We start from the raw sequence: 18136 nt of genomic DNA, 5'->3' as shown, positions 1-18136 counted from the left end.
TCTGTTTTTGAATGGGTAGCAAGCTGATTTACAATATCCTTTAAACAGCATCCAAACAGCCAAGTCTTCTTTCAAAACAAAGAAGGCTGAGGGGGTTTGAGGGGGCTCATGTCTTTCTCTTGCTGACCACAGGAACATAACACACCCTTTTCTAAAAAAACTGCATTCAAAATTCAGCCTTGCTGCACAGGCTACTAAATTTCAATTGCTGGGTTTATGTCATCATTGCAGTTGCAGTAACTCTGTAAAACACAAGATGAAAGGTTGCTCTTTCCACTCTGAGCTCTTTCCATCCTCCACCTTTACAGCAAAGGTTACCCTGAGTGCGTCTGTCTGTTGTAAGTGTAGAAATACGTATTATTCATAACTTGCCAAAGTGTACGCTGGAAAAGCTGAATTTATAGCTGTATTTCCTCTCTGCTGGGGTTTTTAGAGTTGTGTGTTTCAGCATTTCCATTATAAACCCCTGTTTTCTGAGGTTTATAACAGTCTTGAAGAGTGGAGTGGTCTTGAACCATAATAGAAAGCATGTAATGTTGCATTTACAGTACAGCTGTAACTGCACATTAAGGAGTGTAATCTTCTCTGTGTACCCTCACTGCTTCAATAAGGTTCATTGGAGTTACACATACTGAGTGAAAAACAATATTTTATGTTTGGAGTTGGTGTTCTCCATCCACAGAGCTGAGTGCATCACACGAGGACAGAGAGCATCTACCTGCACCAGACTTTCAGAAATTCTTTGCTACACCCTTAAAATACTCACATGCATCTGTGGGGGCCCCTCTGAATTACAGCTCATCATACCCTCCCGTTGTCCCTGGGAATTCCTGAGCTGCCACAGACAGAGCTGGGGCTCCTGAGGAGAAAGTTCCCCATACCCTGAAAAGGATACATATTCCCTTTTTGTACTAGCCCAGCTACCATATGAGGCTGGACTTACCTGCCACTTGGTGGAAGGCATCAGAAGGTAGGAAAGAAGCTGGACACTGTAAACTTTAGGCTCAGATCCCAACTACAGTACACTTTGAGAGATGAAGTTAAAAGGAGTGTCAGCGGGGTTGAAATCTTGTTTGAGGCTAAGTTTTTCTTGCTGTTTCAACTCAAAACATCAGGTTATTTAGTCTTCCACTTAACCTCTCTTCCCTCAGCTAATAGGTCATCTTCTTGGGCTCTTGCCCTTTTACAAGTGTTGCTAACCTCAAGCATTCAGAAATCACAGATTTACTCTCAGATCCATGAGACTTCAGGAAAAACATGTATTTTTTTAATTGAGAAATTAAAATAGTTTAATTAGTATTTTAGCCCTGATCCTTTGAGTTTCACAGCTTCTGAGCACTTTTTTCCTCTCTTTGAGCTTGACAATCCTTGCCCCCAGTAAAACTGGTATTTATCACAATTGCACAAATGAACAATCAGTGCTGTAGCAAAATACTCAACTAAACCAAGAATTCAGAAAGAGCTTGAGATTTGGAAGTGTTGGTTTTGCAATTGCGTAATTTTTTTCCCCCACTTTTTTTCACCCTCCTCACCGGTTATGAATGCCACTGTTGCAACTTACCTGCTGAGAATGAGATAGCTGAAGGGATTCCTGATTTGCTGAATTAGTGTACAAGTGGTCAGCAGAAAGGTCTGCAGCAAAAAAGCCCAATGAATGGGAAAGCACAAAAGGCTGAACCAGAGTAAATCTGCTCCTATGTTGCATGTGCTTCTCTGCCACATGTAAGGGGGCTACAGCTTGCATGTTAGTTATCTTTCATATGGTAAGAAGCCCTTTGGGAATATTTGGCATGATCTACCAAGAATTATTCATCATGTTATGCGTACATTTAGGAAACAAATACACTCTGTATAGGGGCATGAGTGAAAATAGGGCATTTCAAGGTACTTTATATTGTCCCTGCTTTTGCCCTGTAGTGTGAAGGTTTGATGTGTCTTCCTCCCCCAGCTTTGTGTGTTCCAGCACCCCACACATTTTGTGTTCTTACTGTCATCTGAGAATATTCATCATGGTTGTTCACAGTGCAGTTATTGTCATTTGGAAATGCTTGTCATGGAGAACATTTTCAAAGGCACGAGAGGCAACAGGGCAACAGCTTCACCTGCCACATCTGCAGGAGTCAGAGCAGCATTACCAAACCCTGCACATGCTGATCTCCAGGACAGTGTCCTGTGAAGGGATGTTTCTGCATCTTAAGAAGTGGTTCTATAGATGCCACTAAAGAATTGCTGAAGAACTGGTCCTTAGTGATTTCTTTTGCTGTCAGTTTGAGTTTCTTTGCAGTTGTGTTGCATTTCTACATGTGGATGTAAGCTAAGAGCTTCTGGGCTTCTTGAGGTATGAGAACCATTGCAGTGGCAATAGTATTAGTCTGACTTGCTTCATTGCCACGTTTATTTTTCCTTTTTGCCTGTTTACTGCTTTTTCTGTGCAGAGACTTGTGGTGGTAGTGCCTGAGATGCAGTACCTGTTCTGGTTTTGGCATGTTTGTGTCATCTAATACATTGCACATTCATTTGCTCTCTTTCTGTCTTATCCATCTCAGAGGGAGAACTGCATCTAAACCCTCTGGTTTTAGACAGAGATAAGGCATAAAGGGACAGCTGATAGTGCCCGTGGTTTCCAGATGGAAAGAATTCTAAAGAATTCTACCATTCTTGTCTGGCTGCAGGCCATAACCCATGGGCACATTATCCATTCACATCTGTGGAGTTTCTTCTGGGTGCATGAGTTTTGAAAAAAACTCTGTTGGACCTCAGGTGAAAAATAGTTCTTTGCCTTGTCTGAAGTTCAAGGTTTTTGAGACATTTGGTGCATTTCCTATTTGTCATTTTGAATTTTGACAAGGTACTGATAAATGCATTGTATTAGTCTGTAAGTTTGTTTAATTAAGTTATAGAACAAGGTACTTCTGTTGAGTTTTTCACAGTTCTTTTGACCTTTGATCCTCTATCAACATAGTTTGGAGAATTGAAGCCTGGAATTTGTTATCTAGAGTAGCTTTTCAATCAGACAAAGAAGGTTAGGTATTTTTCAGGTACTTAGAAACTGAGCTTCAGAAAAAAAAAATAACAACAGCTCTTGCCATAATATTTTTGCAAACATTTGTATGTCTCTCTGCAACTACAAGACTAGTTTAGGCAGGGGTTTTTTGGCTTTTGCTGTGAATGTGGAGCTGTTGATCTGTGAACATAAATCCTTATTTATCTCCAGTCAAGTTTATAGTACAATGAAATTATAGGATTGCTTGAATCAATCAATGTTTCTAAAGCAAGCTATAGAAATATAAACAAGTTACCAATTATTTAATAAAGTCAATTTGCTTAGAAATGCCTGGCGACGGGCAGCAGATGTTATACTAATTTCTGCTTTCTCTGAAATTTCACAAGGGCTGCAAGATCTTAATGTCACTATTAGCAAAGGTAACTTTATTTTAGAAACTCATTCTGAACTCTCACAGCAAGAGGAAGAAACTGTCATTCCTTTTGACCACAAAATCTGTGCTATTTCTAAGAGGAGTTCTTTGAAATAACTAGGATATCTCACAGCTTGTTGCTTCAGAGGGGACTTAGTACAGTGGCACTACATATAGTTAGCATAATGAGTTTTTTAGACTCTAAGATACTCACTGTGTTTGAAGTACCATAACTTTTAGGCAGCTAAGATTAAATTTGTTAGTGAAGCACAAGCTTGCATAGTATTTTAGCTTTCCTAGAATTTTAAACTGTATGCCTGTTTCCTGAGAAGCATTTAGGTTAATGTAACCAGGTTCTGACTTGGCAAAACAATTTAAGTGTGTGTCTTTCTGCTTCTCAGCTGGAAGTGCCATGAAGGTGTCCTCCTCAGTGTGGTTTTACAGTTACTGTGTTTGCCTTTTGAGATCCACTTTAATGGAGTGATTTTATTCAAGGTGACTCAAGAATCTCCCATGAGCTCATGGTGTCCTTTTGGTGCTCTTGTCTGTTTTAAATGTAGAGCAGGATCTTTATTAGTAGGCTCTGATGCCTTGGTGGTCTGTCTGTTGGGTAGTTTATCATAGTTTATCATGCAGGAGTACAGAATCATCTGATTAAACTGCTTAATCAATCCTTGAACAGGGATAGCAATAATTAAGTCACAGATGGCCACTGTAAATCCCTCTATTTCAATATATTATTATTCCCAGTACCTTGAATATTAAGGTTGTTTACAATAAAATAAAAAATAAAAATAAAAAAAAGAAAATCTCTGTGAAATGTGCCTCTGGAATTTGTTGGGTTTTTTTCCATTGGTCTACCTTCAAGAGAATTGAAAATTCATTTTGGCTCTGGAAAGGTTTTTTCTTCAAAATAAATTGTCATCATATATACTTCTGCATTTTGTTACATGGGCTTTGTTAAAGCTTGTACATAAACTAGTGCCTGATTAATCTCTTTTTTAAGCTGTTCTGTGGTATTTTGTCTGCGGTATTTTGTGGCTAAGCTGTCTGTAGCAGAATTTTGTTGATCTAAAGACTGTGCTATAAATTTCTATAGACACAAACTGCTATAAAATGAAAATGTAACATCTTCCTGGACTTCCTTCATCTATCATAAAGTTGGTGTGGCTTAGCCTTAATTAGATTATTATAGACCTAAAATATATGAGGTAGAATAGCACAGGAGGAATTGAATTTGGTCATTAGCAGGAGTGTGTGGTTGGTGTAGCTGGTGTAGTCAGTTGCTTCTGAAATACGAGACTACTCTTTCCATTTGATATGCTTTGAAGACAGTCAAAATCCTTAACGTGATTTAGGTTTACTGGGAAGGTCTATAATCCTGCTTTTTAATAAACTCTGTATTCCATGTTGGAACAATACTTGTTTATGTCAAGCATTGCTGAGGCTCACAGCCATGGTTGTATTCCTTTGGAAGTTGAAATGCATTGTTTTGGAAGAGCATTTACAGAAAATATTACTGGACTCAGACAGGGCTCTAAGGCACAAAGGCTTCCTGTAAAACCTGGATTGTCTGGGTGCCAGCTTTTTGTCCTTTTTCAGTTGAGGAACAATTCAGCCTCTCAGACTGGATGCTGTTGTGTATTTCCCTGTTTAATAGCTACTGCTGTGAGTGTGTGTGTGCGGGCTGCAGCTCTGGCTGCTCAGCACTGAACTCCTTCTGCCATTTCCCGGGGAGCTCCCAGGCTGTGGTGGGGAATGAAGGATGAGATGGGTCTCTTCAGTGTAGGTTTTAGTCAACATCTGCTTGTGATCAACAAGGTGGTGATCTGTGGATTTTAATTGCTACGGAAGAGAGGACCGTGGATGGCACCGTGTCAAGGAGCTGCAAACCTTGGTAGATGCAATCTTGAGGGAAGCCTTGTGGATGCAAATGCAGGCGCTGCTGCTGACTCACAGCAGTCTGACAGGAAAAGGCTCTCTTCTGCTTGCCTCTGGCTTCCTCCAGCGTGTGGTTAGGGAGGACTTTTTTATCTGTCTCCCTAGTTCTTACTGTTACCATGCTGGCCAGCGTGACTCCACAAAAGGAACTTGGAGGTTGGTGAAAAATATCTGTGTTATTAAGTGTTAATTAGGATGATATTTCTCACGTAAAAAACTTGTAAAGAGAGTTCTCAGGATTGATAAATAGCTTGTTTTCATGGATCTCTGCATCCCTGACTCCTTCTCCCCCCACAAGTATCATGTGGATTTATGTGACTCTTCACAGAGCTGAGGTCCCTAACTCCAGGATGATAACTGTAAGTGCCTCTGTCTGTGATGAGAAGTGCTCCAGGTAGGTTTTAGAATCAATGCTTGCCACCCTTCCTAATGGTTGGAGGTGCCAAGTTAAAATCCTTCAGCAAGAAACAGGTGATGAAGTGTAAAAAGTAAAACAAAAAAACCCCACTATCAACAGCAAAAAAGGATTAAAAGGAAAAAAAAAACTTAATTGTGTGTTCTCTTCCAAACTGGATTCTGATGTGAGACCCTATTTTCTTTCTTAAGTATTTGTTTATGAACTATTCATATCTCCTGTCTCTCTGTGTGACTGGGAAAAGACTCCAGTGCTTCTTTAAAAACAAGTGAGGTCTCTACTTGATCTGTGTGTGCTGATAGGAGTTGTGCAGTAGAATTTAATAGGAGAACATTTGTCCTCTATGTGCAGAAAAATGTCTTTTATTAAAAAGACAAATAAATAAAAGTGGAATTGGAATATTTTTTTGTCTTCTACCTTTGTGGTGGCTGCTTTAGTTTTTAGAAAAGACTGATTCATATCAATGTTTGAATTTTTTTTCTCTTTTTGAAAGTTCCCACAGGATTGGTTGCTAGTTGGGATTAGCATGTGCCCACTGATTAATTCCTTGTGTCACTGGTCTTGAATCTTGTTGCAGCTGTTCTTGGAGAACTTGCCAGCAGCAGCAGTCCAGCAGAGCTGTTACTGACCTAGAATAGCAGTGGAGTTGTTATTACATGAAGAAAGGTTTTCTGTGAACCACGTTGCTATTCTGTGGAGCTGATGAGCTGGTTAACACCTTTTACTTATTCTGTAAGGATCTGAGGCTGGAAAGGAATTAATGCAGTTGTGAAGCACAGAGAACCAAAATAGCAGTGATTCACTTAGAGCAGAGCCAAATCTTCTTAAAATTAAACTCCATTGTGTTAGAGACTTTACTTTTTTGATACCTATATTATTAACTTCTCTGATGAAAGCAGGAAATGTAATACAGTGATATTGGAGAAACCTTGCGCATTAAATCTGAGCTATTGTCTTGGGGTAGTAAGAAAAGAAACCACTCTTCATCAGGTGTGTTATGAGAATCAGATTTTACAGAATTTCTGGTTCTCAAGGTTACCATATAATTCACAAACCAAGTTTTTGCATAGCATTGATTTCCTTATCTTTCAAGTAGGTTGTTTAGGATGGGTGGAAACTCTGAAGCACATATATGAGAATTTATGATTTCATAAGTAACAAGCAATACTGGGCAGTTCAGTTCAATATTTTTCATGGGCAGAGGTGTTTACTTGCAAGCTGCTGCTTCTGATGTTGTTGTCCTGAAGATTTTTTTGATTATGGAATTTGGTCACTTTAGTGTACAACAGGTTGGTGGACTTTTCTCGTAGAAGTGCTTCAAGGTGTGTTCTTTACCTTTCTAATTGGACTGGATGAGATGCTCAAAACAGGCTTGAGGTTTTGCCTCCTTGAAGGTAGGAAAATATGGAATAAAGCTGAAGAGTTCATATACAGTGAACAAACCATTTCCAGAACTACGGTCAGAACTTGATTATTGTGTGCAGCTTGTTCAAGGGGCTGTGGCAGCCTGACTGTACCACAATAGAGTAAATTTGACCATATTGGTGTAAATCTGATACTAGAAATACAAAGTAGGGGTAGCCAAAGTATCTCTGGAGAGAGTGGTTAGTGATACCTCCAAGGGGGATAGTGCACTGAGCCAGGAAAATTTGCTGTACCCTCATGAACTTGAGATGATACAGCCAAACAGTGCTGTCTGTGTGGACTCACCAGTGTGGCAGATGCTGATTTATGGATCTGGTACTACTCAAAAAAATTGGGGTTTTCTGCTCATTAGTTCCTTCTTTATATGCATTCTAGAACTCACATTAGACCAGCTTTCCTCTAATTCCTCCTTTTAGTTGTGGCAATTTAAACTTTACTTTGTTCAATCTTTACAAGGCATGAGCAGCTTGGAAATTAAGTGCTAATGAAGTTTTATATTGCAAAAATGCTCTATTTTAGTTACTTTAGAGAACACCACTGTTTGTATGTCAGGGCACCCCTGAAGTGCCTTTATATTTTTCTCCTGTGATCTATAACGTGGTCAGGCTGTCTGCACCATTTCTTTTCCCCACACATTCCCCAGCTTCCCATACTTGAGGTCTAAAAACCTATTCAGCAACACTGATGTCTCAAGCGGTGGGTATGTAAATATTTACTGGCATGACAGTCAACAACAGTGGGAGGGGGGAAATTGCTACATTCTACCATTCAGGGAACCTTCGAGTTCTGTCTCAGAGTGTGCAGCTGATGAGAAGAGGAAAGGTTTGCAGTTTGTGCCTGACATGTTTTTACTCTCTCGGTTCCTGTTTTGTTGCAGATGTCATTCATTTAGCTGTGGAAGGCTTTATCAGCCCTTGCGGAGGCTTTCCCCTGCTCACAGCACTCAAGGCTGGAGCTGCAGAGGAGGAAAATGGAGCCTGTAGATCTTCTGGCACTTGCCTCCCTAGAAATGAGCAGTACCACAGTCACCCTGGCTTTGCTGGCAGTCTTCCTGGTCCTGCTGTATTGGTAAGTGATAGCAGTGAGATGGGTTGCACATCAGACACAAACCCTGATGCAACTACAGATGCTGAAGCACTGCCCGCATCTGTAGAGTCTTTTATCCATGAGGGGAAACTGGAAGGTAATTTCTTAGGAGGGAAATGGAGGGGGAGTTGGTTTGGATGAAGAGAGCACAATAAATACTCACAGAACTCATGATGCTTTTAGAGAATTCTTTCCTTGCAATATTGTCTTGTAAGTGCTTTACCAACTGCTAACAAAAGTTGTTTTCTAAGTTAAGAACTGATTTGTTGGTTTCTTATTAATTTCTTTGGGCAGCAGGAACATTGGTCCTGGTCAGAAAGAAACCAAGTACTTGCTGGACCTCTTCTCTCTATTGTGCTGCACACTTATTCTTTGGCTTAAGTGTACAGACATTTTAACTGCTGCTTGAATTTCCTCTCTTGTTCTTTCCACACTGACTAGTGGACACAAATCAGAATAACAGCAGCCCTAATGGTTAGCACAGTAGGCACTGCAGTGAGCTGTGCTGAAATAAAAGAAAACCCTCCCCCCTGTCCTGACAATTTATTTCAGAAATTAAATTAGCGGAACTGGGAGTGTTTTTTCTTACTTTTTTCTTGCATATCTCTTAAAATCCTGCCTTCCAGTAAAAGAATGTTTTTTTCTGAATTACATGAGTGTACAAGAAAAGGTTTAAGGGGCTGTTGCAGAAAAAAACATCCAGCAAAAATCCAAAACTAATCTAGAAGAGAATAGGGATGGCACCATGAGTTTAGCACAATTGTTGTAGCAATGTAAATGACAGATTGCTTTGCATATATATTGTCATTCTTTCACCCTGTTGATCTTTGTTCAACTTCCTTCTGTGTCCAGGAAGGATCTAGAGAAACCAAAGAGTCAAACCTATATTTGATGTGTGTTGCTGTATAAAATAGGTGGCTGAGTCTGCTTTCTTAACAAGATCTGCCCAAATCATCACAAAAATCCAAGTCCTACTTCCTCTGAATTTTATTGGGGAAAAAGACCAGTAACTCTAGATCATTAAGTAAGACCGTGCTGTTTGATGTAGACCTGTGCATCTCTGGGAGCTTTAGGGGGAGAGAGGGAGGACAGAGGCACATCCACCATTCAAAAAAGCAGCAGATCAGCTGGTGAGATCTGGCCACCTGTGGTTCATTTCGAATAGTCTGATGCTTCCACATAACACGTGTTCAGATGTGCCGAGATCTCCAATGACCTGGAACTGCTCCTTGTAAATGTTAGGTACTGTCTGGTGTGTGCTTGCCCAGGACCTCATTTTCTGGTTCAGTCTGGGAAAGGCTGTTCCTCCCCTTGAAGTTAAGACATGGTGGTTTAGTGCACATTTGGTCTTGCCATTAACAAACCTAACTCTAATTGCAGAGTTAAACCAGACTTGTGGTTATGGTCAGTTACTGCTGAATTGAGTGCCTACCATAAACATTTCAAGAAGTTCAACTTAGCAGTGAGGTGGGAAATTGTCTAACACTGAGACACCCCATTTAGTGTGTGCTTTCCTGAAGATGAGATCTGTGAAACCTTCAAGAAAAGGAAGCAGAAGTTTTATATGAAACAAGTGTTTTATACTTGTAATTGCCAATGATTACTACTAACCAATCTTTTTGATCTACAGATTCAAGATTATTTTTAAGTAGCTTATTAAGTACAGGTGCTTATAGATCACTCTTCCAATGGGAAGCTGGTGATTTTTAAATTTGCAATGAAATAAGCTATGTGCTGTTGGTAGGTTTGCCTGGTGGCTGAGCTGTTCACATCTATTTATCTCAGTAAAGTGCAGTGCCTGAGCCTGTAAGGTTAAAGTCTTGAAGCACAACTGGAAGTGTGGTAGTTGCTCAGACTTGTCAACTTTATAATTTGAGTCTATTTTGTTAAAGTTTTTTATATTGCCTGTGTGTTTAAACAAATCAGTAAAACTCAATGCGTGTTCACATCTTCCTTTATTCATGCCTGAAACCTTGAGTTCAAGGAATTATTTAAACAGTGAGTAAAATGGTTGCTAATAGAAATACAGGTCTCTAATTCTAGAGAATGTTTTTATTACAATCATGTTGCATACCTGATTATCTGGCTCTTCTAGGAGTTAGAAAACATGAGTGTTGTGTATGGCAGGAGTAATAATAAAGTAATATCTCTTAAGGTTCCTTTGAGGTTTTCTTTATAAGCTTCATCCTATTTTTTTAATAACTACTGAATTATTATTTTCTTAGCTTTTTCTGCCAGGATTGTCTTTTCAGAAGGGCAGTCCTGGGGAAAGGGAGGAATGAATATTTGCTGTTGTAAATTTTGTTATGGTAGTAGCGTATGATTGATTGGGGTCACGCTGTGTCAACTGTAGTGTGAGTACAAAGAACAGGCATTTTGTCCACCTTGTTGGCTGTAAAAGGCTTAGTAAGGCTCAGAAGAAGGCAGTTGGAGGTAGAGGAGGGAGTCAAAAGATCTAGTGCACACTAGAATAGGAAGGTGGTGATGGCAGCATTCGTGTTATTGAGCTCTTTCCTTAGCACGATTTTTGTGGATGGGGGTACTCAGTGGTTTAAATGATGGCCTTGAGCTGCTGTCCATCGTTTCAGCCCCAGTCCCTGTTAGTCTGTGTGTTGTAAGGCCAGCTGGGATTTATCACAGTTCAGCTGGCAGGTGGTATCTTGCTAAACTGCGATAAGACCAATCTCTTCACAATTTTGGGTATGGTGAGGTCATATGAAAGAGAAAGACAGAAAGGGTTGATGGGGAAAGGGAGGAGAGGCTGTAGCTGCATAAAATAAACGTATAGGGAAGAAGCAAGTCTTAGGAAGAAACTTGGATAACTGGATAATTTTTTGTCTGTTATTTATAGTATTATGAAGATCATCAATAACTTTTTATAACAAATCATGTAATAGCACATCTTTGGTTTCTCATGCGCTTTCATCAGTGTAATATAAAGGTGGTACTTGTAGTGTAATGTGTCAATTTTAAATCAGTGGAAGCAACTATAACCTCTCAGTGCTTGTGTTCTACGTGACCTTAAGTCAGCTCTACGGAGAGGCTTTGTAAGGTGGTTGATTTAATGCTGGGAGTAGAAAGCTATGAAGCTTTTCAGGTACATAGTCTATTTGGATTTGAATGGGAAGTTGTTTTTTTGGTAATCTGTTAAACTGGGAGGCTGCTGAAGCCTCTTTGCTATCCCCCATTCCTGAAGGATTTAGTCATCTGCTACTCTCCCCATTCTTGCTACTTGTTCTCTAAAGGTAAAAATCTCTTCTTGCAGACTTCTTATAATGTATTCTTGGATGTCTGTTGTTATGTCATTATTACTGTGATGGACAGGTTACTGCTTTATTGACCACAAAAAGGCATAATATGGCTGACTACCAAAGTTCAGTAATACCAGTGACACAACACTTAGTAGTCTTAAAAAATGTCTTGTCTGTGTCCTCCCCTGTGATTTCTTCCACCCAAACTGATTATCAGAGTTTCTTTTAAGAGCTCTTTCTTTCTCAGTTGCAATGACTGCTGTCTCTATTTGCCTAATCTCTGTGAATCTCAGGGGGTTTTTTTAGGCATGACATAAAACCAAACTCTTAAGGGAAGAATGAGGTTAACTTCTACAAATCCCAGTGATATTCTCTATTGAAAAATACAGTAGTTTATCTATGCAACATATTGTTCATTTTCATTTCAAACATATGCTGAGTTGGATATCCCATGCTTGGCTGTAGCTGCAAACATTGCTTTGTGTCTTTCTTTTTGCTGTCTGGGTAGATGTTTGATAAAATGAAAGCAGGAGTTTATCTTGCTTTAAAGTTTAATGTACCATAAGCTGAGCATTATGAAGAAGCTGTCACAGCATTCAGATACCTGTGTTCAAACTGGATTATCAACCCCTTGTCTAAACAAACCTGGGGATTTTTAGAAACATGGAGGTTGGATGGGAGTGTTTGTTTATGTTTGTAAGATCCGTGTCTAATTGCATGCTTTCAAACATAGCAAAACATAAACTAGTGGTGTTCCTGCCTGTTTCTGAAAAGCTAAGTAATTCAAAAAGATGTCATTTTTATATTGAAGTAATATTAATGATTACTCGTGCTAGAGACAAGTATAGAGAGACTAAGAGATTGAGATTGATCTACCTTCCTACAGCAAGGTACTACCCACGCAGTGCAGAACAAGTCATTCCTGACCCAAAGAATTTGCAGTCTCTGACAAAAAAGAATGAAAACTAAACTTAATATTTTTTCTCCTCTGACCTTAAGTCGCTTGCATACAGTTGGATGGGGGACATACTTAGACAATGGGGCACATGTGTTAGAATTCATCATTTGGTCCCATACCTGTACTAAACCAGATCAGAAGTTGATCTCAGGGCAAGGTGGTATTTTCATACAGGTGACTTCAGTATCATTGCTTGTTTGGCATTACTTTGCATCTGTGGTTTTGGAAAGGGCTCTGAAGGGAAAGTTTAGAGGTAATCTTTCTCCAGCAAAAACTTCTGGTTTTTCAGAACCTTGCTGTTTGGGGTAGAGTTAGTTAAAACTTCCTTTTTTCTGAAGTGAATGCCACTTAATACTAGATCTTGGACCAATTTTTGCCCCTCAAAAGATCACTATTTACAAAAGATATTTGGCATCTACAGCTCTAGCTTTGCGGTCTGAGTGCAGGCATAAGGGAAGTAGATTTTCCCTAACACATCCAGATAATACTTCTGGACAGATTCAGGGACAGGCAGTACAAAACTTACATCCTTTCTGAATATGTAGGCCCTAATTTTCCACCTGCCACTACTGCCATCAAGAGTACAGGGAGCACCAGGCCTTGGTGTGGAGCATCAACAAACACTCAGAAGGACTTACAGATCTGCTCTTATACCAGGCTCTTCAAGGTGAGAGGTTCAAAGAGGCATCCTAATGCTCAGGTGTCAAAGCCTGCTCATTTCCCTTTCTGGCAGAAGGCACAGCTCTGTAGACAGAGAGTGCTCAGGGGCTGGTGCTCCTGTACTGCTGCTGGACTCTGGCTGCTGGACTTGTCTGTCTCCCACGTCCTTCTGACCAGCAAAGTCTGACCTCTGAGCTGGGATCTCAGGTTATGGTCCCTAATGAGGCTTCCCCTATTACAACCTTGTAGCTTCTCAGTTTGCAGTGAACCCAGCATCAGGTTTACAGGGTCAGAAGACTAGGAAGTTTTGGGGTTTTTAATATTCTGTTAACCCCAGCTGGTGGTTGTTTTTTTAATTTTTTTTTTTCCCTAAAATGATCATTATCAGTGGAAATCATTCTTCTTCTCTCCTCTTCATTTGAATGTCCCATTAGAAAAGCTAGAAGGATCTGACTCAACAGGAAACATCAGCAAACTGCTGTTGATGACAAAAGAAAACCTAAAAGATTCTGAATTGTCTTTGTCATGCAGTTTCACATCAGGCAGTTCTGGAATTCCCACTAATGTGTCAAGCATAGTTTGGTTCCACAGCTGTGCAATGTATGGCCTTGTCTTTGAGCTAAATCAAGCATCTCTAGGTGAGCTCAAGAAGGAGCAGAATAAATGACTGAATTATAATTTGGAAAAGTGCCATACTGCATATGACTAAATACTTTATTTCTCAGAAAACAAAGTAGATTTGTGTAGATTTGATCATCCAGAATGAAGTTTAATCAGTGCCCTGATTATGCTGCTTTTAGGTAAACAAAGTTATCTTACTTTTGGGGGAGGAGGCAGAACAGTTTTCTCCTGTTGCTATTGCGGCTTCAGATCCTTGGATTCTCTGGGATATCCTCAGAGGCTGTTGTAACACCTTTGTTATCCAGACAAGTGTTGAGCTTTTCGTGCAGTGCAGTTTTGGTTTTGCTTTCTTGCACTGTGCTGCAAAACTCAGAAACCACCTCTGCTCAAGTTTCATTTTGTTTTCAATTTAGAGATTACATGTCCAGTAGTCTTTATTTTAAGGCACTCAAGTGGTTGCTGAGTTTTTTGCTTTTGTGAAGGTGCACTTCACCCTAAAAAACTCTGTGTAAAAAAAAATCAATCTCCAGCCTAACCTTGTGTTTTTTGTTTTTCTCTAAACTTTTTCATGCCTTTCCCCATTAAATCCCAAATTAAAGCATAGTTTGATTTTAATGAGTGGAGATTGGAGCCTTAATAGTATGTAAAGGCAGACCTACAGGGATAGCTTCCTTTCACAAAACAAGTATATTTACCTGTGTTCTACTATGGTCTCCAGATCCATATCCAGTGGAGTGAGCTGCAAAGCTGGATATTGCACACAAATAGCTCAAGAGTAAACAGGAGCTGGACTCAGCCCCTGAGCCATCCCATTTCTGCTTCCACCTCCTGCAGGGCTTGGAATGGCCTGGGTCTGGTCTCAACTGGGTTGCATAGGCAGGAGAGACCAGCAAGGGAGGGAAGTACTCTGCAACTTCTGCCTGGGAGCCTGCTCTGGAGCTTCACTGAGCTCTTCTGGACCAGAAGTTTGGTTTTAACTTTTGACCTGGTCTTTGCATTTGGTCAGTTTACTTTGTTTAAGTTGGGGATAGTTGGGCCCCTCCCAAAGTGAGTTTGGGTACTCCAGGTTATCTTCTAGGAACTCCTGCCTCCATCTACTGACAGTATTAGGAACATGAGGAACTTAATACCCAGCTGGTGGTGCTTCAAATGGAATTGAAATTTGATGGTGGGAGAAAGCAATGTACACAGCTTCCTCAGAGACGAGGCCCTGCAAGCAGTGCAGCGCTCCATCCATTGCACTGGGGCTGTCTCTTGCCGTGGCTGTGCATTTAATTGCCAGGCTCAGAGGGGCCTCTCAGGTCTGCTGCAAACACTGCCATGAGCTCTGCTCTTCCCTGAACCCCAGGGGTGCATTCTGCAGTTCCTATGACTGCCCTGCCCTGGGGTTGACTTGTTGGTCCTCCTGTGCTCCAAGGTGTGTGGATTTTTGTCACTCCACTTTCAAATAGCACACGAAGTGTCCTGCCAGCCTGCCTGTGCTCCCTCTTAAATGAAAAGTTAAAACAGTTTGTAGTTTTGACAGTTAGAACTCCTTAGAGTGGTGAAATATAGATCTGTGTTCTCTTTTTTCTTGTCTCTTTTAATGTTGTTCCCATAATTTAAAAGAAATTGCCCATATTCTTCTTCATCCTTTTTTGTCTTTGCATTAGATTTCACCCATACCAATGTTTGTTTTGTCCTCACTGCTAGCTCACAGGTAATTTATGCCTTTGATTGTCATGCCTTGCTCTTCTGTAGGGAAGTTTTATATAGAATTTAATGGAGTTGTCTAAAAAATACTTTAAAATATTGTCATGTTATTGAAAGATTGTTTTTTATCAGTTCCCCTTGACATACCCAAAATCTTTAGATGGATTTTTCTCTCTCTTATCTCCCTAGTTCTGTTTTTGGTTTTTTTCCCCTATTGAAAACAAAGTTTACTATTCCATGAGCTCAGTATGTGCTAACTGCTGTGAAACAGCTGAACGAGCTCAAAATATTTTCTGGTTTGGGTTTGGATACGCATTTATTTCACTTTCCCAGGAATAGCAGAGGATCTTGAGAAAATGATTTTCCATGTCTGCCTCTTCCTTCCCTTGCTTTGTATGCAATTGCTTACACTGGTGACAATTTCTTTTAAGCTTTACTTGTTTATTTGACATGTGTTACCTATGATTGGAGTGATGGGCAGGTCAACAGGAATACAAGAGTTTTAATGAAGGGATCATCTAGCATGTGGGAGATTCTCCATATCCATTCCTTTGGTAGTTTCTTTCCTGGCTAGGTGCTGCTTTCACGGTTCTGCAGAACCTGTGAAGATGTTGGGGGAGCAAAGAAGCAACATACAAGGAAAGGGGCAAAACTTGTTATGCTGGTTTTTTTTTGCTTGGGTACGAAAAGAAGCTGGATGCCCAGCAATGGCTGGGAAGGGACTGGAAAGAATGACTGGGAACAGCAGGATATGACTCCATATGAATTTGCAGTGGGTGGTTACAGATTGAGGTCAAGTATGTATGGGCAAATTGAGGTTGGAAGAAAGGAATTGAACTGAGCTGTATTTTGGGAGTAGGAAATGGGGCATTGGCTGTGTGCTTGCTTGTATGGACAAAGTAAAGTCTACTTCCTTGGAAAGAATAGTTTCTTTTCATTCACTAAAAACCTTGTGATGTTCTTTATGAGTTGAGGGGCATGGGAAGGATGAAAAGGCAGTGGACTTTAGAGGAGATGAGTAATTGGTAATTGTATGATCACAAGCTCCTGCTGAATGAATGCTCTTGGATGAGAATTCTTGGCAGAGTTCTGAACCTGTAACCCTCAGTATTGTTTTAACTTACTTGGTGGCAATAAATCTGATGTAATCTGTGCATGCATGTTTGTGGTTTCTCATCCAAAAAGCTCCAAAGAGCTTTTATGTAAACACCCTCTCAGTAGAGCTATAACAATTGAAGAGGTCGTCAAGGCATGTGGTTTGAAATGTGGGAAAGACATGAAATAAAGCCATCCTGGGAGAGGAAGAAGCAGCTAAAGGATCTTTGGTGGGTTGCATGCTAGCATGACAGACAGAGAGTGATGGTGGTCAAAACTTCAATGGCTCTTTTCCATCTTTAAAATATCGACATGATCTGTTTGTTCTCCAAAGACTTTAACAAATCGCTGTTTTAAGATGTTCTGAAATACTCATCATGCCTTGAGATGAAGCAATCTCTCCCAACAGAGATCTCAGTATAAGCTTCATAGTAGCAAAACTGAGAAGCTGCATATTTATGTTAGGATAGATTTCAGTGTGTGTAACACTATTGTACTGGACTGATTGATATCTCTGAATGCTACAATGAACTGTACTCAGTATGGGACCCTGAGCTGACCAATAGCTGCTAAGTAGCCATTCAGGTCAGAGCTCTGGCCAGTAGCTTCAGGAAGAGCAAATACCTCTTGGTGATTCCAGAAAGGCTTCAGATCCCCTCTTGTAGCTCATGAAACAGGGTTGTTCTGGAATAACATTCAGCAGCCTTCACTTCCATGTATCTGGCTTGCTCTCTCTCATCTCTTCTTCAGAGCTAGGAATAGCTATTACAAAGATAAAGAATCCTCAGTTTTATGAGAGCTATTACTAAAGATGGCAACAAACCTTGAGCCTTTCCCATTTCAGAATAGTATTTTAAAATTTGTCTATTAGAAAGTTTTAGACGTCAGGTAATTTCTCACAGATTGTGTAGTTGTGTCTCTCTGTGGTTGTGTTTTAAAATTTTTTAAAGTTTAAATTTTTAGCAGTCGTTAAGGATTCAGTGGCTTCACAATATATTTTCTTTCCTGAGATGTAACTTTTGTTTAGTATAAATGGAAGTGCTCTCAATTTGAGTGGAAAAGCAGCCATCTGGTGTTCTCCTAGGACACAGAGATGTCTGTTATTAACTGGAAGAGACCATCAGATCTTGGGTGTCAGGCACAGGGGAGTGAGGAACCTCCCCAAGCAATGCTGCACAGCAAGCTTGGAATTTTAACGGTGCACACAGTATGGTGGAAGGACTGTAGGAACCTGTGCCTTCTCAGGCTGTGGATCTTATAAAGACTGGTGTATTTACAATGTAAGTATGTTCATCCTGCCAGGACTCAGTTTGGGATTTGAGAATTGGGATTTGGGCAGTGTATACCTAACCAGCCTTCTTAGCTTTAGGAGACTAACCATTAGCAAGCATCGTAAGAAGGCCTTTATTTCCATGGTAGCTTGGTGACTTAGTTCCTCTTTCAGGCTTTAGCTGTGTCACTGGTGGACATTTTCTATTTAATTTTTGACATTGCTAGGGATTCTGTGCAGTAAAGCCTTTTTTCTCCCTCCTTCTCCCCCTTTTTATTTACGTTCCTGAGTGAGAGCATAGCCAAG

General features: G+C 40.2%; 1 protein-coding gene across 1 annotated transcript in view; it reads left to right on the top strand.

Moving 5' to 3' along the window:
- The window catches only part of TBXAS1 (thromboxane A synthase 1), a 237160-nt gene that overhangs the window by 2562 nt on the left and 216462 nt on the right, over positions 1–18136 (top strand). The window contains exon 2 of the mRNA XM_086884738.1: positions 8075–8265. Coding sequence (XP_086740864.1) covers positions 8168–8265 — 98 coding nt within the window. The 5' untranslated portion in view covers positions 8075–8167. The remainder of the gene's footprint in view (positions 1–8074; positions 8266–18136) is intronic.

This window comes from Cyanistes caeruleus, chromosome 4 (genome assembly GCF_971803275.1).
Source record: "Cyanistes caeruleus chromosome 4, bCyaCae1.hap1.1, whole genome shotgun sequence".
Lineage (NCBI taxonomy): Eukaryota > Metazoa > Chordata > Aves > Passeriformes > Paridae > Cyanistes > Cyanistes caeruleus.
The sequence above is the reverse complement of the archived record's forward strand: the minus strand, read 5'-3'. Positions and strand labels throughout refer to the sequence as shown.